We start from the raw sequence: 23,338 nt of genomic DNA on the forward strand, positions 1-23,338 counted from the left end.
CAGGGCCTCTGCATCTGCTGTTCCCTCTGCCTGAAATGCTCTTCCTTCTCTACTGTGTAAACTCCTATGCTTTCTGAGGAGCTCAGCTTGAGTCACTTCCTCTGGGAAGCCCTCCTTGATTTCCCCGATGTCTTGTTATCCACTCTCTCGTGGCATATATTTATTGGCATGGTAATTTGATCAGTGTCTTTCCCCTACTCTATCTTATGCCTGTGAAGGCAGAAGCCACGTCTGATTTTGGTTTCCCATTGTATGTACCCTGAGCCCAACCCAGAGCCTGGCACACAGTAGGTGTTCCCTCCACGTTTGCTATTCTGATGAGGTGCTCCCAGCAGTGGGGAGTCTGCATCAGTGAGTGAGTTAGGAAGGCAGGTACCAAGATCTACGGGAATGAGCTATGGGCCTGTGTCCCCACCCAGGGTCTCAGGGCCCAAATCTGCCTCCCCGATCCCTCAAAAGCCCGGGGGTGTTACTCAGAGCTCCTACGGCTCTGAGTAACCCCCCAGCCACCCCCGCCCAGCCTGCCCCTTCTGCTGCCTCCCCACCCCTCTCAGGGCCACGGGGGATGCTGGGGCTGAGGAGGAGTCAGGTGTAGGTGAGCTGTGGTTTGGGGGTTCCGGCCTCGCAGAGGAAATGGTGGTGCCTTTAAAAGGCCCCTCAGCTTGCCTCCACCCTGGCACCTCCAACAAGTTTGGGACTGACAGGGCTGGTATATCTGGGGCAGTGGCCCCTGGGAGCCTCTGAGAGGAAGCCAGGGCAGAACAAAGGGGGGTGGGTCCTGCTTCCTGGAAGAGGGTGAAGGGACTGGCAATACAGGGGCCCACGTAGGAGTGTGCGTTCTGAAACGCCCTCCCCAGCCCCAGCACAGGAAGTGGCTGCCTGGTCCACGAGGGGCTTCGGCAGCCTCGGGAGGGACAGCCCTACTGCTCACCAGGCTCACCTGGCCTCAACCCCCCGACTCCGCACAACAGGGGCGAGGGGAGACTGGGCCCATTTTACGGATGAGGCTGCTGAGGCTTGTGAGAGGGCTCCATTCAACCCGAGTCTTAGATCCTCTGGTGGGGAAGACCAGGAGCCTCGCCACGAGCTGTGGGACACAGGGCGCCTGCCCACCATCTGCCACCTGAGGGCTCTGCTCACTGGCTGCCCTCAGGGACCTGGGGGGGTCGAGGGGAGCTGTGTGGGCTCACTGCTGCTCGTCGCCTCACTCACCCCAGGCTCGCCCCGTGGATGGAGGGGCCTTTTGGGTACGGCCAAGCCACAACCAGGGCCACTGGAGCCGGCACCTTGAGGGAGCCATGGGGCACAGGATGCCAAGCAGCTGTATTTGGCTCTTAGCCTGGACACCGGGTTGGTCTACCCCTTTAGGCTAAGGTGAAAAGAACTCAGCAGGGGTGAAAACGTGGCTGTAACCAAGGCTGATAATGAGCTGGACACCCATGTGGTCTACAGATGGCCTCAGACCTGTCTGGCTGGGGCCCAAGCCAAATCGATTGTTAAATGTTCTCATTATCACTACAGGATTCCACCCCATGACCCGCCCCTGGGGCCCACCTTCATATCCACCCCTAGCCTGAGGTCACCACTTCTCTACCCTTCTAGGAATCTTGTCTGCACCTCTGACCTCAGCAGTCACCCTCCCCGAAGTTCACAAGGTCTCTGTGCCTTTACTTAGAGCCCTCAAGGGCAGTGACTCACACCATATGCCCACTGCTGCCCTTGCCCAGCTCCCCTGGCCCTGGTGCCCCACTTCACACGACTACTGTCACATACTCCTTACACTGACCCCGAGAGAGGGAAGGGGTCCCCCTTACAGACCCCGCTCCCATCACCCCTCCTAGTTTACAAAGGCTTCCTATCTGCCATCTCCATTGCATCCTCTGAGGAAGGCAGGGCAGTTGGTATGATACCCACTTTAGACCCGAGGAAAGGAAGCACAGAGAGGTTGAGCAATTAGCCTTGTCACACAGCCGCTGAGGAGTAGAGCTGGGATGAGGCCTCAGTGTTCCCTCCACTGGGTGTTCCACATACTCCTTGTTAGTGCAACGCCCACCCCAGGACCCACTGGGGGGGCTTGACAGGACAAGGAGGGCAGAGGGGACAGAGCTGGATGTGGAGTTCGTGCTCGGGAGGGGCCTGGGCTCGGGTGTGAGAGTGGATGGGCGGGGGAGTTTGGGAGGGGTCTGAGCAGGGACCAGCTGCAGTCCTGTCCCCGTGCCCTCTCCCCCAGGAGAGGCAGGAAGGCCCAGCGCCACACAGGGCCCAAGCCAGCACTGGCCACAGACAACCCACAGGGGAGGGCACCAGTCCACGGGCTACTCACCTTCTGTAGGCAGAGGCGGCAGGAGGTGGCCAAGGGAGAGAAAAGGCAAAGATGCAGGTGGTTAGCAGCCCCAGCTCTTCCAGCCCCACTCCAAGCAGTGGTCTGCGGAGGATGCCACCCCACCCCCACCCCCACCCGTCTGAGGTCTCAGCCCTGCCCAGGCTGCCCGGGAAGGTGTGGCATGGCCGGCTGCAGTGCCATCCCTGGGCTACCTAAACCCTCACCCACTGCCTGCCTGCATGTTGGGTGGCTGGTGAAGATGTCAGTCTGGGGGGACTTGGAGCGGTGACAGGCTGTACCCGTGGGGCTCTCAGCCGGGGATCCACTCACCACGGTGGAGTCCACCTTGGGGCCGCCGTCGTCTGCCACCACCGTCAAGGTGTAGAAGTCACCTTTCTCCCGGTCCACCAGGCCCTTGACGGTGATCACACCCTGCAGGGAGGGGGTCAGATGGGCAGTGACATCGTATCCCAAGCAGTCCTGTGCCCTGGTCAAACTAGACTCCTTGCCAACCCTGGACATTCTGTCCACTTTCCCACCTTCACATTACTCCCTCTGCTGGCATAACTTCTCCGTGAAGCTCTGTCCGCTGAAATCCTACTTCTCTCTCAATCCCACTCGGATATTACCTCTTCCATGCAGCCTTCCCGCTTCCCCAGCCAGGTACGATCACTCTCTTTATTTGGGCCCCAGAGGCGCTCCATTACACCTCTATTGTAGATCTTTTCATATCTTCCCTTGTGATGCTCTGATCTGCATCCTTGATTATTCCCACTTCTACTCCTAGCCTGAGAGCTCTTTGAGGGCTGCGAAGGGTCTTGTTCATCTCTGTGTCCCCAGCATGCCCCGGAACAAGGCCTGGCACATTGTAGCAATTATTACCTTGATTATTTTCAAAGAAGGGATTCTGAGAGAAAACACACTAACGCAAAATGGAGGAGTAAGATCCAGGCAGTAGATAAGACATCGCTGCACCAGACACCTAACTAAGACCAGCTGCTGCAGTGAAGCATGAAATTTATATCTGAACCACGGTAAAAAGGGAAACACGATGACTTGCGCAGCTTTCATTATCTAGTAACAAGAAGACAGTAGGTTGCCTGTGTATAAACTTTATCTTATCCCTGCATATTAAAGGGATGTATTACAGGGGTGTTTATCTTTATGACAAAGAAGAGAGTGCTGGGCATATAGAAGGAGCTCAATAAACGCTGGTTAGCTTTACAGGAATTGAGCTTCCTGCCCTCAGAGAGAACCCTTGCTGTGCTTGTCCCTTGCTGTGCCATCCCTCACCGTGATGGCATCTATCTTGAAGAGGGCTTTGGCCTGGGCGCTGGTGTAGGCGTCAAAGCGGTAGGTGATCTGGTTGAGGTTGTCAATGGAGTAGGCCTGGACCCGCACGATCTCAGTGCCCAGTGCCAGGTTCTCCAAGATGGCAGCCTCGTAGGAGGCATTGGAGAATTGCACAGCTTCGTCCAGCTCGTTGAGCAGAGTGACGTAGACACTGCAGAAGCCCTGGTTGAAGGGGGGTGCCTGGTCGGAGGCGGACACGTTCATCAGGTAGCTGGTCTTGGTCTCGTAGTCCAGGTAATCCACGGTGATAACAAGCCCCGTGCTCTCATCAATCTCGAACTTCCCCTCCGCGCCTGACAGGATGCGGTAGTTCACCAGGCCACCATCCCCTGCAGGAGGGCACAAGAGGCTGTGCAGTCCCAGGTGGGGGTGGGCTGCCTTGTGGCTTTACAAGCTGCCCCAGCACACCCACTGCTGTCCCAGAGGGACAGGGTGAGAGGCCTTGGCTCACCTACCCAGTGTGCACCACCCCCCGCCTCTGGGTCGGATTGTCCCAAGAGAAACTGCCGAGGACAGGGTCAAGGTCAAGGACGGCAAGGCCCAGCACACACTGTTGACGCCCTCTGGGGCCTGGCCTTGAGATGAGAGAGATGCCAGAGCAGGTTGGTTCTGCTCCTGGAGCTGTAAAATTCAAGCTCAAGCACCTCCCTTGAGTATCTGGACAAGGAGAGGGTGGGGAAATTAAGGATCCCTTGTAGTGGAGGCTTTGATTTAGAAAGCGTTAGACCTGGGCAGCATCCTCAGAAGTGGCTAAGCCTTCATTTGGTCCCTATAGCCAAAGGGTTCCAGTGCCAGGGTCACCTGTCTCTGTTCTCCCCACTCCCTCCACCCCCAATTCCTGTGCCTTGGAATACACGCTTCAACCAGGAGCTAGAGTTGGGATTCCTTAGCTGAAGTCCACATACTTCCAAGAGAATGATTATAAAATCACTCAGGAAATCCCAGACTTCCTTGAAATTATTTGCAAAACTCTGGGCATGCATTCTTTCTGGGAAGGGATCCATAGATTTCACTAGTTTCTCAAACAGATTCCTGACCCAGAAAATGTCTTGAACCATTAGCCCCCAGCAATGTATGTGATCTGAACTGTATAAAGGTGCCATTTATTAAGGGAGAACAATCACTCGGGAGTTTTCAGGCCTATTTCTCCCTCTACTCCATCCCGTGCTCCAGGTGAGCTGGGGATGCTGACGGGGGCTGGGTTGGGAGCCACCAGAGCAGCTGACATGAAAGAAGGGCAGGAGCTGGGAAATTAGAAGCACAGGAAGGAGGTTTTCCCTGGCTGTATCCCTGGCCTAGGGCACAGGCCCAGACAGCCAGGCCCCGTGAAGAGGGTCACAGTGACCTGGCCATCTTTCTCCTTCATTTTGTGCTGCTAACGGTAGCCACCTTTAGGGCTCGGGGCCTTTGGCGAGGTCCGGGCTGCCTTCAGGGATGGCCACAGCCCTGTAGAACAGGACGCTGCCTCTTGTGAAATGTGTGTGTGCCAGGCCCTGGGCTGCACTGGCTGGAGGAGCAGGCCTCAGCCAGCTTTTGGACAAGTCCTTTACCCCTCCCAGCCCTGCCTAGCCCTTAGCCCAAAGGTTAGCCAGGAGCTGCCAGGTTCTGGGATGACAAATCCGGACTTCCCAAGCTTGTGACCTCTCCTCTCTCTGCCCAGAAACCAGGGCAACTCCCCCTGACTCCCATCCTCCTGGGACTGGGAATCTGGTGGGGATGCCACCAAGACTCTCCCACGAGCCCCTCCCCACCTGGGAGCCACTCAGTGGGGGAGCCCGAGGCATCCCGAGGATGACAGGCCCCGCGGGAGAGGGAGGCATGCGCCGGGGAGGGTCACGCTGGGGAATGGACTCCCCGGCTGCCTCCTGCCAGCCTCACCAGTGTCTCGGTCCGTGGCTCGGACGACGATGACCGACGTGCCGATGCCCGCTGTCTCGCGAAGCCCCAGGCGGCTGTACTGCTGTTGCGTGAACACTGGGGCCTCGTCGTTGACATCCTCCACGTACACTATCACCTGCAGGAGGCGGGCCAGGGATGAATGGTCAGGGTCGGGGGGGGGGGCTGGGCAAGCCCAGGGCTGTGCCCACCCGAGCCTGCGTGTCTGGTCACTGCTCTCCTGGGCCAGCTGTGAGCTCCCTACGGAGGGCCTAGGGCTGTCCCGTTGGTCACCGTGTTCCCCCGCCTTGCACAGTATCTGGCGCATGGCAGGTGCTTAAATATCATGTTAGAGAACAAACTTTGTCTTGCTCTTGGCTCTGAGGCAAATCCTGTGGGAACCTGTGGCTGATTAGTGAAACTTGGGCGGTCCAATTTCTCAGCTATGAACCGGTAACATCAATTTAACAGTTCACGCCCTGTGCCACTCCAAGGATGGTTATGAAGACAAAATGAGCCAGGGCCTTGCAAAAGTGCCTGAAAAGTTTAAAGGGACCCCATTCAACTATCAAGATACATCTGCGAGAACAGAAATGAAAACGTTAAGTATGGTGGTAGCAGAGGATGCTGGTGCTCGGACTACTCTAGATTCTCCTGTGCTTTCTCTGGTGCTCTCACTGCCAGCGGCCAGAACTGTGGTTCTTTGTTGGGGACTAACCCCAGCCCCCGCTGCTGCCGGAGCCAGAGACGCCCAGAGAGCCGGAGGTGCCTGGGAATTACGTCCCACACTGGCTAAGGCAGCCCGTAGCCACTGACTGACGGGCAGCTGAGATGACTCTCTCCAGAGCTCGCTGTGGGACTGAGTCACAGTTTCCTGTGTTCCACTTTGCTGGCTGCCTTTCCTTCCTGGTCGCAAGCCCCTTCCGGCTTTTCCTGGGAACACTTCCTATACTTCCCACTCATCACTTTCACACCAATCCTTGTCTCAGGATTTGCTTCTGCAGACCCTGCCCAAGACAGTGGCTATGTCTGAATTGTGGAATTATGCATAATTTTCATCACTGCTTATTTACATTTTCTAATTTCTCTTTAATGAACATGTACGTCTTACATAACAACAACAACAAAAAAACAGTTCAAAAGATGTTTATGGAGAGAGATGTTACAGATAGAGATCAGCACCCCACCCTTCTTTTTGTGCACCTCCATCCCCCCAACACACACAGGAGCACGGGAGGGTCTGGTCCAGGTATGGGCAGGACCAGGGCTGTGTCTAGAAGGATCAGTGTGGTGGGGAGAGGCGTTATAGGCAGAGACCAGAGAGTGGTGGCACTCAAGGAGGCCCAGGGCTCCTGCCTCTTTTCCCAGATGAGGGAACAGAGGTCCAAAGATGGGGAGGGACTTGCCCGAGGCCTCATGGTCACCGAGAGCTGGAAAGAGAGTGGGGCTTCTCCTGGTTCCCGGTCTAGCAACCCTACCACTCTTTGCTATATCCTGGGGATGAGCTGGCCCCAAAACAGGAGAGATACCCTACTTCCAGTCTAAAAGAGCCAGGGCCAGCAGGAACTGGTCAGCAGAGCGGGTGGGGAGCCAATGGGGTAGGGGCAATGACGTGCGGCACGGATTTCACATGTGTCGTCACCAGCACCGATGGCGGCACGAGGCCCCATCTGAGAGCACGCATATTTGGTTTCTGATCTGATCACTGCCTCTCAGATCAGCCCCAGCTTCTCTTCCAGGGTTAGCTGGGAATTAGCTGGACAGAAGGGAAGGGGCTTCCGTTGGTATAAGTGGAAATGGTGCCCTGACCAGTGGAGAACTGTGAGGTGAGTGGGGTGGCAGAGCCAGTGGGGAGGAGAAGTTTATGGGGGTTAAGGTTTCTCTACTTCCCTGCTCTTGGGGCCCGTGTAGCCCTGCTATGTCATCAAATTTTCATGTCCAGACACCCAGAACCCACTATGCAAACTAGCGTGCCTACTTCAGAGCACAGCTGCTCACAAGCCAGAATCTTCTAAGTCTGGCTTCACCAAGAACTTGGCTGGGGAGATCCTGGGTGGGGTGGGTGGGTGTGGGGGGGATTTGCACGGATGAATTTCAGGAACTCTCTTGCTGTAAACAGAAGCTGCCCATCCATCTTTTGAAACTGTGAACCTTCCCCTTCCCAAGTCTGCTTGTCCAAATGGCCTTGACTCCAAGGGTCGTGGGGAAAACACTGGGCTAGTCTGACAGTGCAATAAACAGAGGGAGGTGGCATGGAGCCTGGGTGTGGTCCTCCGTGAGACTGGCTGCATGCCACTGTCCTCTAACCGGTTTCAGCCTTGTTTTTAGCAGCAGAGACAGGAGGTAAAATGGTGTGTGGTTTGCAAACCTGAGAGACACAGATGTACAGGAAACAGCCAGGTCGGCCAAGTTCTTGCTGAGCAGGAAGGCTCAGCAACTGAGCTACCGGGCTCCCTGGGTTCCCAGCCCCACCCTCTGTCCAATGCTGTGCCATCCAAAGGGGACGAGGCAGGAGATGTGTGTGTGTGCGCACATGCGCAGTGTGCACGTGAGGCCCCAGTCTCTACGAGGACCGTTTCACTTCACACTCCCTGGCCCCTCATCTGTGCTGTCCTGGTCTCTGAAGCAGGAACAGGAGAATATGGATTGTCCCTACAAGCCAGGTCTGCTGCTGCTGGGAAAATGAGTCCAGGGAGTCCCTATACTGTCTTCAGGAAGGTCCCCAGCTTTCCCAGGGCTCAGGGATGCGGGAGCTGGGTACTGTAAGGGCCATCAAATTCTGGCCCTAGGGCCAGCAACCAAATTCCCACCTTAAAAATGACTCTTTGGGGATAAGGCAGCAGTGGTCTCTGGGCTCTGGAACCTTCCGTGAGGCAGCATAGTACCGTGGTTAAGAGAACAGCTCTGAGCTGACTGCCTGGGTGTGAAGCCTGGCTCTGTCTACCCTTACTGCCATGTGACCCTAAACACATTGGCCAAGCCCTCCTTGCCTCAATCTCCTCATCTATAAAATGGGTATAATAACAGTGCCTACCTCATGGGGTTTTTATGAGGCTTAAATGAGTTCAATACGTAATTCACGTGCTGATTTAATATCTCGCAGTCATGCAGGTGAGCGTGGCTGTGTGGGGCTGCCTTGGTGCACATTTGGGTAACTGTCTCACCCTCAGTCACCAGGGCCCTGGAATCAAGCAGCCCCAAGGTATAAATACCCGAGGGATCTGACCCCCCCCAAGTCATCTCCATCTGGGAAGATCTCACTTAGAGGGGCAGCCTAAAAGGACCCAGGTTTCTCTTCCCATCTCCTCCTGGGGCAGAGCTGCGGGGGCAACAGCAGAAGATGGGCCAAGGCTGAGTCACCCGCTCCCCAGCACCTCCTTCGTGATGGTGACCCGAGGCAGGCTTCTGTTCACTGTTTCCAGTCGGAGGGAAACAGCGGGGTGGAGATGGGCCGATAAGAGGAGCTGATTCAGCCCCACTCAGTTCTGGGTAAAAGTCCCTGCTTGCTCCCCACCCCATCTTTTCCCACCTTCCTCCTACTCTTCACCTCTAGGGTCTGACTCACTTTCCATCCGGTTAAGGGGAAGGGGCTGTGAGCAGCTGAGTGTGCAGTGGGGGTAGGACGGGGGTGACTTGAAGGTTACCTCATTCATCTCAGTCATCCTCTTGTTACAGGGCAGGAGAGTACATCAACCAGCCCGGCCAGCGGAATATCTGGGTGCATATTTTTGGCCATTCAGGAAGATTAAGGTCGATTTGATTTTAGCTCCACAGGGGAGAGGCCCGAGGTGAGTGAGGGTGGGCAGAAGAGAATATATCTGATGGGGCAGTTGGGAGTGCTGACTGGAATATCTGGGGGACACTTCCAATGGAAAGAACACCGAACTTGGACTCAAAGACCTGGGCTCAAGTCCTGGTTCTATCACGAGTGACTTTTCTGTGCCTCAGTCTCCTCATTTGTAAAATGAAGTTGGCAGCATCTACAGCTCCAAGATCACGTATGTGAGATTTCCCTGGCCCACCCTAGAGAGTCGTGTGGATGCAGAGGGTTAGTATAGTAAGGACACCTCAGCCCTTAGGATAGACATCAGTATCACTGACCCCTTTCTACATCTGGAGAAACTGAGGCTTAGAGCAAAATGACACATCCAAGATCCCAGGCTCCCCCACTGTACCTGAGCTCCAGGTGTCATTTGGCACCTAAACTAGGGGGTGGCCCTGCCCCCACTGGGTCCCAACTGGTGGCCAACTCTGGCCCACCTGAGGCCTTGGCCCAGCCCTGAGGTCAGCGCTGAACAGGATGCAGGGCTTCACCGAGAGCTGTCCCAGGGCACATCCCCACCACCCACACGCCCGGCCCGAGCGCCCCCAGCCTCACCCTGACGGAGCTCCGCATGGGGCCCAGGTCATGGTTGTAGGCCTCCACTGTAAGAACGTGGGACGAGTTCCGCTCCCGGTCTAGGGGCCGGGGCCCTCGCATTAGAAGCCCATTGCTGACATGGATCCGGAAGTTGTTGCCATGGTTACCTGCGTGGAGGGATAGATGATATGCATGGACTCTGCCCTGGAGTAGGATGCTTGTGGGATTGTGGTGGTGGTGGGAGGGAAGCTGGGGAGCCCAGACCCACAGAATGAAGACCCTGCCCCGAGGTCTTAGGAGCTTGGCTGAAACCCGAAGTGGCAAAGAAGCCTCTGCCTGATGCTGCCCTGGCCTAGCAGGATTTGAGGGAGGGGGCAGATGCTCACTCTGTGACCCCTATGGAAGGCGTGGAGATCCCCTGAGACCCCCATACCCAGCGGTGTCAGTAGATTCAATATTTCAGAGGACTCTGGGGCATTACAAAGAAAAGAACCCAAATCAAATTCTCTGTTGGGGTTTTAGTGGGGAAGCTCCCATTTCCTCATGTTGTGGACGCTGATATTCCTTTGGGATCCACCCACCTCCACTCTCAGTCCGTGTGCTTTGCATAGGGGTGATTTCACCCCTGATTCCAGAAGTGAGCAGATCAGCACATTTTAGTCTCTGGCCATAGTGATTGGTTCAGGCATGGTCCCATGATTCCAGTTGGTCTAGTGAGACTCACTCTGGGGAGCTCACTGGGGGGCTGTCCTAGTGTCCAAGGCCATAGTGATTGGTTCAGGGATGGGCACATGATACATGTTGGGCCAATGAGGCTCAATCTCTTGGGAGCTCACTGCCAGGGGCTGCCTTGGTCCCCAAGGCCCCCTCTGTCAGGGTGATATCCCACCATGGGACATGAGGAACTTAGGGAGCATAGCAATCGAATGCATCCTCACTTAAAAATACAACCAACTTGGTGCAAATGACTGGAGAACATCCCTGGTTCCTCCCTCTGACCTGCCCGCCCTGTGTGTATAGTGCTTGGGGCCTCTCTGGCTGCACCTCCCAAACCCTTGGCAGCCTAGAGAAGCTCTGCTACCCCCAGGGCAGGAGGGCCAGCCCCCCGCCCCGCCATCCTAGGGCAGCCCACTCACCGTGAAGGATGCGGTACCACACACGCCCAAACTCGCCCTCGTCCGCATCCGTGGCTTTTAGCTGAGGGAGAATGAGACACGTGGTTACTCCTTGAATTCCACCCACAGGCAGAGAAGGTGTTTGTGGAGCCCCTCCCCTTCCCTCACACCACTCCCAGCCCATCCTGCCTAAACCCATGGTTTCCCACGAGGCTGGGGGTGTGGGAGAGGAGAGGGACACATCTTTCTCATACCCCACTAGGAAACCTGTCTGCTGATGGCCCCATGCTGCCCTGTCCATGGCGAGGCACCTGACAGCTCTGTTCCCTGACCCTCTTCCAGGTTCTCGGGGAGCACGGAGGAGAAGGTGGGTGACAGCGCTGCAGGTCTCTGGATCCAGGCTTGACTAGCTCAGCCCTCCACAGTTCCCTCCTTCAGCCTTTTGAGATTCCAGGAGCCTCACCTGGGGTAGGTGGATTGCATGACTGCTCCTTGCCCACACTTCCTTGGTCTGAAGCTATTCTAGTCACACGGGCTCCCAGCCAGGCACTGTATACTATAACAGCCACACTGGGGAGACCCAGAAATCCCACCTCCCAAAGGTTCCATATCCATTCACACCAGGATCATTCCAGTGTATTCCAGCCCACCCAGCTTGCTTGGCTGTACCTCAAGCTTATGGACTATCTCCAGGGGGACTTGGGGGTATGCTGCTCTCGCTCTGAGAATGCCCAGTGCTTAGCCCTTTTGACAAGGAGTCTGGCCTTGAGGCTGTTGGCAGTCACAGCTGGCCCTGAGGTGTGTCCTGTCAAACTGCGAGCTGAACACCTCCTCTACCCGCCACATACCGGAAAGGAGTAGAGAACTCCCCTGCAAAGTGATGCAGAGAGAGGCCCGAGCCTGCCTGCCTGGGCAGGCTCCCATGGGGCCACAGTACGTGTGACTTGCTTTATAATGCCTGGGACCCTCCCACTTCTTCTGGATCTGCCCTCTTGTCTCTGCCAATCACTTCAACCCTGTGCTGTGTGTCTAAGGATTTTGAAAAGTGTGTTGATGGTGGGGAGGAGGGGAAGTCTGTTGGTGTGAAAGGAACAGAGGGTCTGGGTCAGGAAGACCTAAGCATGAATCCTGGCTTTGTCACTTACTGGTTATGTGGCCATGGATACGTAACCCCACTGAGCCTCAGTAGGTACAATGATAACCAACCTTGTGGGGTTGATGGGAAGATTAGAAATAATCTCTGCAAAGCATCTGGTCTGATGCCTGGTGCAGAGATAGATGGTGAAGGTTGGACATTATGAGATAGGCCACCTTTTCCTGGGAGGCCCTCTTGATTTATACTGGAGGTGGTATGGCTGGGTTGCCCCTTGCTGTGGAGTTCTTCTTCTCTCCCATGAGAAGTCTTAAGAGCTAATAGGTGGAGGGATGTAGTGGGGGCACTTCAACAGTCCGGATCTGGAAGGGCTCAGGACAGGGGAGAGGGCCAAGCTGTCCAGTGGGTGCCCTTGGGTGTCTTCCATCCGTGGTGGGACTTCCCCTGGCAGCCTGCACCACCCTGGGAGTGTTGCCTCCTACCATCTAAGAAAAATGGAGGCCATAGATGAGGTGTGCAGTCAGCTTGGGAAGAGAAGGTGAAGGAAAATGAGGTTCACTGAAGGGCGAGGTGTAAGATGCAGGAATCCCAGTGGGAGCTCTGGGCACTGGGAACATCCTTGGGCTGATGCAGCTCATAGCACCAGATGCCTGGTGCCCATGCCTGCCCACTCTTTTCAGGGAAAGCACCAAATTCCACCACTAACTCGCTGGCCTTGCTGGCCAGGTCACACCTCTTTAGATCTCAGTTTCATTATCTGAGAGACAGGGGGATGGACGAGATGACCCCTCAGTCGTCTAATGGACTTTGACAATCCTATCCATTTGGGGCTATGCAGAGGATGCTTCTTTTGTTGTCAAGGGCTAAGGGCAGTAGGGAAGAGCTAAATGCCAAAAACTGAGGCTCCAAAACAAGCAGGTGGACCCCAGGCTCAGGTCTTGGGCAGATCCACAACTCCCCCCATCCGTGTTATATTTCTGGGAGCTTGGGGGTCCTTGATGGGAATGCTGCTTAAGACTTAGGCTCCTAAGCAGGCAGCTGGTTGCCAGGGAAATGCTGGCTTCCAGGAAGAAAGGAGGCTGGGGGAGGGGGAGGGGTGTGTGTGTGTGTGTGTGTGTGTGTGTGTGTGTGTGTGTGTGCCACTGCCTGGAGGGTCTCCAAGGGCCCACCCAAACTACAAGCAGCACAGACCTGGCTGCCTCTCAATCCTGTGCTTTCTGCCCTGTTATCTCTCTGACCTTTGAAAATGCCTCTCTCCCTCACTTCTGCAGCCAGATGCCCTCAAAGGGAGGGTGCTTTGCTGGGAAGCTGAGGGGAGGGGGGCCTGGGGGTTGCCAGGGCCCATCTCTCTGCCTGTTCCCCTCCCGCTGTGTGGCTTGTAGCCCCTCTCCCTGGTAACCTGAAGGCTGGCAGGCACTGAATAGCAACCCGCTGGCTGCCCCTGACCATACTATTCAAACGTCCAACGGGAAGGTGAGAGCTGTGGGTGCAGAGGCAGGGAAACCCTCCCCCTGCATCCCCCCCAGTGCCTCCGCCCCTCCAGAGGGCTCCAAGGAGACAGGCTGGAGTGAGGCCGTGGGAAGGCTCGGGAGCTCCCAACTCCTCTGCAACGCTCCCCTCTCCCAGCCCAGTTGCCATCCCTACCCTCCTGGCTGTCCCCTCCCCCAAGGCAGGGCCCAGGCTCTTCCAGACAAAGCCAGGTCTAACTGGAGAGTGAGGGGCGAAGGCCACTCTGCCTGGCTGGCTGAGGGGCACAGGGCAAGGCAGAGCCTAGGGCAGGTTGCGTCACAGTGGTGCCCGGTGCTCCTGGGGCCTCCCTTGGACAGCTGAGAAGACCTCTCCGCCCGGCTGGGGACTGCTGAGGGCTGGCTCTGAGGTCAGTGCTGGGGGACTGCAAGAAAGTGGGGCTGCACCCTTCCTGGGGTACTCTAGGGAGAATGTGAGGGCGTGCTCAGACCTGGGGAATCCCTCCACTTTTCTGGAGAGCGGAAAGGCCCAGGTAGGAGCAGTGGTTAGTCCGAGGCTATACAGAAAGTTGTGCTGAGGTCAGTCCCCTCTGCTCACAGCGTGCCCTGCTCTATGGAGCTCTGAATGAAGAAAGAAGGTTCTAGACTAAGCTTGCAGAGATATGTCCAGAGCAAGGCCTGCCGGCATGCCTTGGACTCCAGCAGGCAGGGAGAGGCTTCAGCTGCCCTCAAGATCATTCCTAGCCTTGGTCTGAGGAGGTCTCCTTTCCCCGGAACCACTGGCACCTGCTGGCTGCTCAGAGAGGGTATCAAGGGGGCCTGCAGCTGGCTTTGCTGTGCGTCCCAGGGGGGACGGCTTGATGTTTTCAAGCACTTTGGAACCTCTTGCTTTGAAGGAAAATACTCAAATGCTAATTATAGCCTCACTTATCTTTTTTTAAAGCGCTGCCCCAAAGACTGAAGCCTGGACCTGCTTTGCTGGCCTGATAGGGTCTCCAGATCCATTGGAAGGCTTTGAAATAACATTAGGACTAGTAGGATTGAGACTTCTCCCACTTCCGACTGCCCTTTTCTTACTCCCAGCCAAGCACTGCCCTGGGTAGGATAGACGGACGGGCAGTTTTCTCCCCATGGGACATGGTGGTGGGCACACCCCATCCTTTCTCCCTGCTCAGATTCAAGGAAGGGCCAACCCACGTATGGCCTGGCCGGAGCGCTCTCTAGGCCTGATGCTTGAGAGGTGGAGGCCCTGGGCAGCTAGATGGGCATCAGAGTTTCCATCTGGGAGCTGGGAGGGGTCATGTCCTGTCTGGAAATGCTGGAAGGAGTGGTGGTGGGAGCTGGGTGGGTGGGGGGTGGGGTGCACTGGATGCCCTCTGTCGCTGGGCACAGGGGAGGCTGCAGGCGGGAGGAGGCTGTGTACAGGCAGCCAGGAGTTAGGTCCTGTGTGGCTGCTGGTGAGTGCCTGGGGAGCGTGGGGCTGGGCCGCCCCTCTCCACTCCCCTCTGCCTGCTGATTTGGACTCTGCAGCCCACATGCAGAGCCTCGGCACGACCTAAAGCCCTTCCTCCTGCCTAGTGTTGGTGCCAGACCTTGACTGAGTTAGAATAAGCTGCAAGTTGGGAAAAGGAGGGAAATCTGTTACCCATCAGGCTCATGAAAGTCTCCAAGGTCAAAGAGAAATAAATGGTTATTTCTTATTAGACCCCCCTTTTGGATTTCCTGTCCTGTGTCTGTAGAAATCAAAGATCACAAATGCTGGCCTGGAAGCTGGATGTAGCCTCCTTATATATTTTGTTTGGCCTGTTGTAGTATTTTAAATATCTGAAAATTCATTTCGATTTGTAAAAAAATCAAGTTTGTCTGTCCTTTGCAGTGTCTTTTTCTTCCCCCTCTCTCTCTCAAACAGATTTGAATTAGTTGCCAATATTTAAACATCAGGAACGTTCGCTTAAAAAATCCAGATTTCTGGCTTCTCTTGGGAACCTGGAAGGGGACCACAGTGGCTTGCCTTCCGGCATTCCATCAGCCTGGCCGAGGCCCCTCTGCCTCTGCTCTCCAGGTAGGCCTGCCCACCTGTCCCGCTGGTCACACGTTATCTACCATCTGGGCTCTGTAAGCATTTTAATTTGCAACCAAAAGCTCAGCTTGATTTTCCAGCTACAAGGACCACCTGCCGTCCTCCCTCTAGTGGGATGATCCTAAGTGATAACAGGTGACTATGTCAGGGTTTCGAGCCCCATCTTGTCAACTCAGTTGCTCTCTGTGGGTTCTTCCCCACCTGTTCTCAGAGCTGCTCAGGGAGTCCTGGGAGAGAGTTGGGAGCCAACGGGGTGGCAAGGCCACTGGGCCAGGAGTCAGGAAACCTGCTTCTGGCCTTGCTTGCCCACTGGCTCACAGTGTGACCTTGGCAGTCCCTTATTTGGGCCTCAGTTTCCTCACTTGTCAAGGGAGCAGGTTGGTCTTCCTCAGGAAGCACCAATAGGAATTCCCCTGGGGCCAGGCAGGTGACATAGGTGTGCAGGGGGCCTGAGGGCAGGGAGTGCGGTGAGCTGGGGGCCAGCACCCTGTCTAAACGGGGCAGCTACGGCTCAGCCGCGGCCACTGGGTGCCAGGCAGCAACTGGCCCCATATTGTCAGTGTTGAAATTCTGAAATTTCAAGAGAAGCCAGATGTTCAGATATTTATGTGAAATATCTTGGTTTTCTTTTTTTTAAAAAAATATTCACAATTAATTTAAATTTATAAAAACACTGCAAGAACCCAACAAAACACACTGGTGCGTCCCCAGTTTGCAGTCTTGGCATTAGATAACTGCTAGGGTCCTTGCCTGCTGCAACCTCCTATGATTGATGAATCGTTCCTGGTCACAGAGCAAGTTAGTGATGGAGTTGGTCTTAGATCCCAAGTTTTCAGTCTAAGACTCTACTGTAATTCATGAAAATTGACTTTAAAATGCCGGAAGGCACTACCCTCCTGCCTCCTCCATGAGTTCAGGTCCAGCTCTATCACTTTCCCAGTGTGTGACCTTAGACCTGTTACCTCTCCCAGCCTCATTGTTCTAACTTGTAAAATGACCGTAATGCTATCTGCAGCTAGTTTAGCAGTGTCCAGAGCCCATCAAAGTTCCCCTCCCTCTCCAGTCCCGAGTCCAGCTGATTTGTTTCTGTCCCATTCTTGTTGCAGGAGCCATGAGCACAGAGGGCCCCAGCCCCCTCGCCTTCCTCACAGCTCCTGTCACTCCGGGGAGGCTCTCAGAGGCAGTTGACCCCATCCCCGTGCTCATTGCCCTGGCCTGCATCTTCCTCCTGCTGGCCACCTGTCTGCTGTTCATGACCCTCTGCAAGCCCGCTGCGCTGGACCCGAGGCGCCACTGGGCCTGCGAGTGCATGCCGCACCACCCGGGGAGCCCCAGCGAGCCCCAGCTCCGGCTCTGGAAGCGCCTGGGCTCGCTGCGCCGCTCCCTGCACAGCTTCCACCGTGGCTGGCCTGCCCCAAGGCGCCCCCTGCCGGGCAGAGAGGACCACGACGACTGTGACTGCACGGAATCTACAAAGATGTGACAGGAGTGTCCCCTACTCCAGGGTCCATCTGCAGGCCCTCCTGCCTCAGACGGAACCTGGCACCACAGGCTGCAAGAGGACAGTGGCCCAAACAACATGGGCCACGCGCTCACCCCCACTGGTTCCCTGTGTGTCCAGGCCCGTGGCCTTTCCCAGAGATGGCCCCTGCAAGAATACCTTCCCTCCTGCAGACACTCTAGCTGCTGCCTGCTGGAAGACTCCTGGACCAAGCTGAGCACCTGCAGCCATGTGGACCCTTGGTCCAAGGCTCTGAACGGTACAAACCTGGGGCCCCCAGGGCCCCTCTCTGACCGCCAGGCACCAACCGTCTCCAGGAAGCAGTGCCCCTGCTTCCCAGCAGAAGCCCTGCCCGCCCTCCAGGTGCCAAAACCCAGCTCAGATTCCAGTGCGAGTTGCTGAATGGCCAAAGGTTCCCTCCAGCCAAGTGAAATACTCAGCCCCTGCTGGGGGCAAGGGAGTGTCCTGCCCTCTGTGCCAACTCAGTGCCCAAGGCAAGGGGGAACCCAGGGACTCTTCTTGGACTTCCTGGGCCTGCCAGCATTTGCCTGTGATCTACGGGAGCAGCCAGCACCCTTGGGTGGATCAGATGCTGGGTACCTGCTGGGAGGAGGGGCAAGCAGGAGGATCTCAACACCACCCAGCCAATCACAGTTTTGGCTGTCATCTTGGCGTGCCCCCCCCCCCGCCCCCATGCGTCTATGCTAAGATGGATGAGGAAGGCGCTGAGAATGAGTTAAGAAGCTCCTTGCACAGGCCAGGACTGGTGCTGTGTCAGACTGGGAGGAGGCACTGCCAGTAGCTGGAGGTGATGCTATCTGGGCTCTGAGGACACAACATAGCGGCTCCATGCCTCACCCAGGGAAGGAGGCGGTCTTCCTTCGAGTGGAAGGGTCCAGATCTCTCCAGGACAGCTGTGGGATCTCAGGCTTGGACCACATAAGGTGTGCTATCTGTATTTTTGGCAATTGTTTCATTGACTGGCTACTGTCAAAGTAATCCCACACCAAGGTGGGCTTCTCAGAATCCTAAACCTTCAACCTCTCATCACAACGCTGGGGTTAAACACTTTGGTTGGGTCACAAATTTGGAGGGTGGGCAGAGGGGTCTGAACTGCCCAGCTCCTGCCCCAGAGAGTCATCTGGCCAGGGCCACTTTGTACCCCACCACAGACTGCTCCACCCCACCCTGCTACGACGCATAGTACAGCCAGCCAAGTCTTCTCACAGAGTGAGCTCCGAATTTGTCACTCCCCGGCTCCAAAACCTTCACTGGCTCCCTACTGCCAGATCAAGCCAGAGCTCCTTCGTCTGGTGTTTGGTGCCCACTGGGAGCTGGCTGTGAATGATCTTTCTAGCCTCTTCTTGACCCAAGACTCCAGGTAAACTGAAATACCTGTCCTCCCTTGGCTACGGCTTACTTGGCATGCCCTCTGTGAAGCCCTCTTTGCTCTGCACCTGAAACCATCTCCTACCTGAAACCAAGGGAGGACAGGGATCACTTCCTCTTGGCAGTGTGGGTCATGCCTGTGTCTCCGCCTTCCTACAAGCCTGGGAGCTCCCAGAGAGCGAGACCGTGTCCAACCCCTCACTCTGCCTCACCAGCTCTGGGCTCAGAAGTATGGGGCCTCTGTTGACTAAGTAAAGGGTGGCCCCATCTAGTCCTGGGGGGCATCCCCTTCTTCCTTCTGATGCCTCTACAGAGAAGCTCTCTCTCCAAGCAGGCCCTCTTGGACAGGCCCAGTGTACCTTCCTTTTGGGTCAGTCTGACATCAAAGAGCGAGCCCGCCTTGGCCAGAAACTTACTTCCAGGGCCTTGGAGAAATCACCAGTGCCTGAATTTCTCCCTGAGAAATGGGGAGAATCAGGCCTGCCTTATATTACTCACAGGCTCTAGGATTTCAGTCTGAGTAGTTTGTGTGAATAGAAACCAATTCTTGGGGTTTAGAAAGTGCGGAGGCCCCCTCCTGCAGCGCTTTGTCCCCCTCCCTTCCAGATTAGTAACGTCTCCCTGCTTTGCCTCCCGCCAGCTCTCCCTGAGACATCCCAGGCTGAATTCTGCCTGCAGCCGGTCCCCCGACCCCCGCTGGCCAGCGTGCTCTGCCTGGCACGTGGTGTCACAGGGGTGGGCAGTAAGGCCACCCCCGGCCTGAAGGACAAAAAGCTGGGGAGGAGGAGGGGCTCTCAAAGGTCTGCCATACCCCCAGCTGTGTCCCCAGGTTGGTCCTGGGAGACCTGTGTGAGCTGGGGGAGGCGGGTGTTAGGTTTTAGGCTAGGGGAGAGGCGGGGCCCCACAGCTTGGTGCATGTGGGGTGTCTCTAAGCCCCTAGGAGCTGAGGCTCAGAGGGACAGACCCCTTTTCTGGAACCAGCCCCCAGACTCCAGCAATGCCCCGTGGCTTCCTGGACTCTCGGCACCTCTGGAAGTCAGCACCGTGCCCCCAGCTCCCCTCCTGCCCCACGCCCGGCCCTGATGCAGGGAGGGGGCCACACTCCCAGCTTCCCGCTCTTCTGCCTCTCCCAAGCCCGGGAGCCTGGCCCAGTGGGCAGGCCCAGATTCGCTCTGTTTGGCTCAGCCTCCAAGTGGGAAACCCTGCGCTCAGCTGGTGAAGAGGGTAATTCATGCCCGGCCTCCCTCCCCACGCAGCAACTGAGGCCTCCAGGGAGGGCTGGGGAGGGCACCCAGCCTCCTTTCCAGGTCCTCCCCTTCCTCTCTCGAGGCCCAAAGCTGTCGTTCCTGCTCCCCGGGCAAAGGAGCCCTTTCTTTTTGTGCCCGTTTATTTCCCAAGAGGGGAGCTTCAGCCAAAAGCCCTGTGAAAGCAGCTCTGTTCTGGGCCTCACTGGGCCCTGGCTCTCTCTCCTCAACTCCTTTCTGGGAAAATGTGACATCTCCAGCTCCCCCCTGCTCTGAAAGGCCCTTCTGGGTGCAGTGGGGGATGGGAGAGGACTGTGGGGGAGGGAGGGAGGAGAGGAGGGCCGAGGCCCTCCTTCTGTTTTGCGGGGAGCGAGGGCCCATCTTGGGCTACATAACCTCGGGGCCTACTCTCCCCGGGAGGGAGGAGGGAGCCTGGGCCCCCCTTTGGCCATAGAGCTGGCTACTTCTGGAGCAGCAGCTGGGCCCTCTCCTGTTTCCATCCCACTCTGCTGCGAGGCCACTGAGCGTGTGCGCTCTGACCTGAGCGTGGCCCTGCCCGTGCCCCGGCCGCCACCTGCCTGCACGATGCTGTGGCCCTCGGGGATGTCCTCGGGGACGCTGGCTTCGTAGCTGCTCTGCAGAAAGATGGGCCGGTTGTCATTCACATCCAGGACGGTGACAAACACGGTAGCCGTGCCTGTGCGCCGCTTGCCCACGGGGCCGTTGTCTGTGGGAGGTGAAAGAGGATGGGTGTTAGCAGCTGCCTGAGGGGCACGTTCCTGGGCACCAGCCACAGGTATGCCCTGTTCCCCCACCTGCTCTGGCCTTTGCAAGGGGGGAGGGGCTCTTTTTCTTTTTAGATTAGGAACAACACTGACCGTATCTAATACGTTCCAGACGCTATTCTAACTCATTCAATCCTCACAGCAAGCCTGCCAAGCGGGCGCTATTATCATCACCCCCATTTTACAAAGGAGGTAACTGAGGCATGAGGTGGGTTGAATGGTGGCCCCCAAAAGATACACCCATGGCAGATCCCTGGGAACCTGTACATGTAACCTTATTGGGAAGAAGGGTCTTTGAAGCTGTAATTAAGTTAAGGATCTTGAGATGAGGTATCCAGTATCCTGGATTATCTGGGTGGGCCATAAACCCCATGACAAGGGTCCTTATGAGGGAAAGGCGGGTGGGATTTGACACAGAGAGGAGAAGGCCATGTGAAGTTGGAGGCAGAGACTGGAGTTCTGCGGCCACAAGCAAGGAACACTTAGAGCCACCAGAAACCGGAAGAGGCAAGGAAGGATTCTCCCCTAGAGCCTTCGGAGGGAATGTAACCCTGTCGACAATTAATTTTGAACTTCCGGCCTCCAGAACCATGAGAGAATAAATTTGTTCTTTAAGCCACCAAGGCTGTGGTAATTTGTTACAGCAGCCCTAAGAACCAGTTACAGGTCCTGAGATGACAAACCCGACTGCTGTCAGGGCCAGGAAGGTAAGATCCGCACACCTGGGCATGCCTGCCTCAAGGGGCAGCTGTCCTCTGCTCCTGTCCACACTGGACAGGCAGGAGGGGGCCCAGTGACACTAGATCTTCTGATTTCTCAAGAGAAATCAAACGTCTGAGCTTTTAAATAAAATCTCCTGATTTTTAAACATTCACAATGAATTGTCATTTCTTATGAAACATGAGTTGAGTCAAACCCACCTACAGGATGGATTGGATCTCTGCATTCGGGGATGTCGGCTCTGCTTGATTTCTGAGCCTAAAGTGTCCAGGGGTTCTGCCCCTTCGGTTCCTTGCAGGACCCTCCTAGGGCTCAGCCCCAGGGGCAGCTGTTGGATCATCTTCCCTGGGAGAAGGAGCTTGTGCCCAGTGCTGCATGACCAGGCAAGGACGGTCACCCTAGCGAGGAGTGCTGCTGCTGCACTTGAACCCAGATTAAGGTTGGGACTGCAGCAAGGACTTGTCACCACGTGAGCCAGAGGATGAAGCCAACACGCAGGGGGCAGAGCCAGCCAATACAGAGAGACTGAGGCCTGGTGGCATCACCTGAGCCCCAAAGTCAGTCATAGTTGAAGCTCCATCTCCCCGTGGACTGGTTTTGTGAGCCTACACTGCCGAAGTCAGTTTATTTTAAAATTTGCCACCAAGAGCCCTAACTAATTCAAAGGCACTTGTAGAGGCGACTTCCTCCAAGAAGCCTGCTTTGATCACCCCCCTCCCCATGTTTCCACCACCCTTTGTGCTTGCTACCCTTGGGCCATCCCTTCTTCCCTTTCTGCTTTGTTCTCCTGGTTTTGCAGTGACTTGTCTACATGCTGCTCTCCCGCATGGCTCCCACATAGCCCCTGCCACACCACCTTAGCATGTAGCACCATGCGCCGAGCCTCACGGCCTGCAAGTGTACAGTAATATACTGAGGGTCTGGTTGCCCTTTCTCTGCTGGCATCAGGGCAGAGCCTTGGGCTCAAGGCCTGGCTCCTGGAAGGCCACCCCATGTGAACTCCGTGGGTGGGCTGGTGCCTACCGATGGCCTCCAGGACGAGCGTGTATGAGGCTGTGGTCTCCCGGTCCAGGTTCACCACCGTTCTCACGACGGCGTCACGGTAGCCAACGCTGAACTTCCCATCCACGTTTCCACCTGTGAGCAAGAGAGAATGAAGCTCTGGTCAGGAAACAGAGCTCGCGGCCAGGGAAAGGGCAGTGGCACCCAGCTCTGCTTCTGAGCCGGGACACTCCAGGGGTGGTCCGGGGGTGAAAGGCTGTGCTTTCCACTCAGCTTTGCCAGGGAAGGGGGTCCTAGGGGACTCTGATGAGGGCGTGGCCTATGTGGGCTTAGGTGAACTATCGAATGCCTGAAAATCATAAGGGTCTAACATTCATGGAGCACCTACTGTGTACCAGGCACTTCGTGGAGCATTTCCTCTCATTTGCACTATCACTACTTTGCAGAGAAGGAAAACGGCCCTTTAGTGAGGTTACGGGGTACAGTCACCTATTCGGGGTGTAGGACTCCAACTCAGCAGTCTGATTCCCGAGTCCGAGTCCTTCTCCACTCTGCCACCTGCCTGTCTGGTAGAGGTGTCTGAGCAGTTAACCTGGGTTGGGGCTTTTATATGTGGCCGAGGGCTTTGGAGTCAGCCGAGCGTTCCTGGGCTCTCTGAGTGGGGACACCTGGAGGCTCCACAGAGTAAAGAGTCGGAGCAGGTGGACAGGAGACACGCCTCAGTCTTCCTGAGCTCTGGGACAGGTGGGAAGGGTGAGGGCCTCCTCCCTGAGGCAGACACAAGCCAGGAAAGGACTCCATCAGCACAGTGTGGAGACCCTTCCCCTGCCAGCTGGGAGGCAGTGTGGCGTTCTGGGCAGCAGAGGGCGCCACTGCATTGGGCTTGGGCTAGCTTGGCTCAGGACACAGCACAGCACCGGGCGGAATGCGCAGAATTAAAATCCGAGAAACCTAGGCCTGGGAGGGCTCTCAGGTCAGCAGGAACTGGCCACTTTGAGGCACTGGGAGGTCATCCTGGGGGCTGCCGCCAGG

General features: G+C 56.3%; 2 protein-coding genes across 2 annotated transcripts in view; one reads left to right on the forward strand and one right to left on the reverse strand.

Annotated features, from left to right (window-relative positions):
• CDH23 (cadherin related 23) overlaps positions 1 to 23,338 on the reverse strand; it is a 428,638-nt gene that overhangs the window by 74,771 nt on the left and 330,529 nt on the right. Inside the window, exons 27-34 of the mRNA XM_061181180.1 lie at positions 22,328 to 22,441; positions 20,378 to 20,526; positions 11,048 to 11,108; positions 9,930 to 10,078; positions 5,555 to 5,690; positions 3,617 to 4,005; positions 2,654 to 2,755; positions 2,324 to 2,326 (exon numbers count right to left, since the gene is read on the reverse strand). Coding sequence (XP_061037163.1) covers positions 2,324 to 2,326; positions 2,654 to 2,755; positions 3,617 to 4,005; positions 5,555 to 5,690; positions 9,930 to 10,078; positions 11,048 to 11,108; positions 20,378 to 20,526; positions 22,328 to 22,441 — 1,103 coding nt within the window. The remainder of the gene's footprint in view (positions 1 to 2,323; positions 2,327 to 2,653; positions 2,756 to 3,616; positions 4,006 to 5,554; positions 5,691 to 9,929; positions 10,079 to 11,047; positions 11,109 to 20,377; positions 20,527 to 22,327; positions 22,442 to 23,338) is intronic.
• C1H10orf105 (chromosome 1 C10orf105 homolog) lies at positions 16,777 to 17,148 on the forward strand. Its single transcript, XM_061197472.1, has one exon. It carries the CDS (start codon positions 16,777 to 16,779, stop codon positions 17,146 to 17,148), a length of 372 nt encoding a protein of 123 aa, XP_061053455.1.

The sequence above is a fragment of the Eubalaena glacialis genome, chromosome 1, assembly GCF_028564815.1.
Source record: "Eubalaena glacialis isolate mEubGla1 chromosome 1, mEubGla1.1.hap2.+ XY, whole genome shotgun sequence".
In the NCBI taxonomy this organism is placed as follows: Eukaryota; Metazoa; Chordata; class Mammalia; order Artiodactyla; family Balaenidae; genus Eubalaena; species Eubalaena glacialis.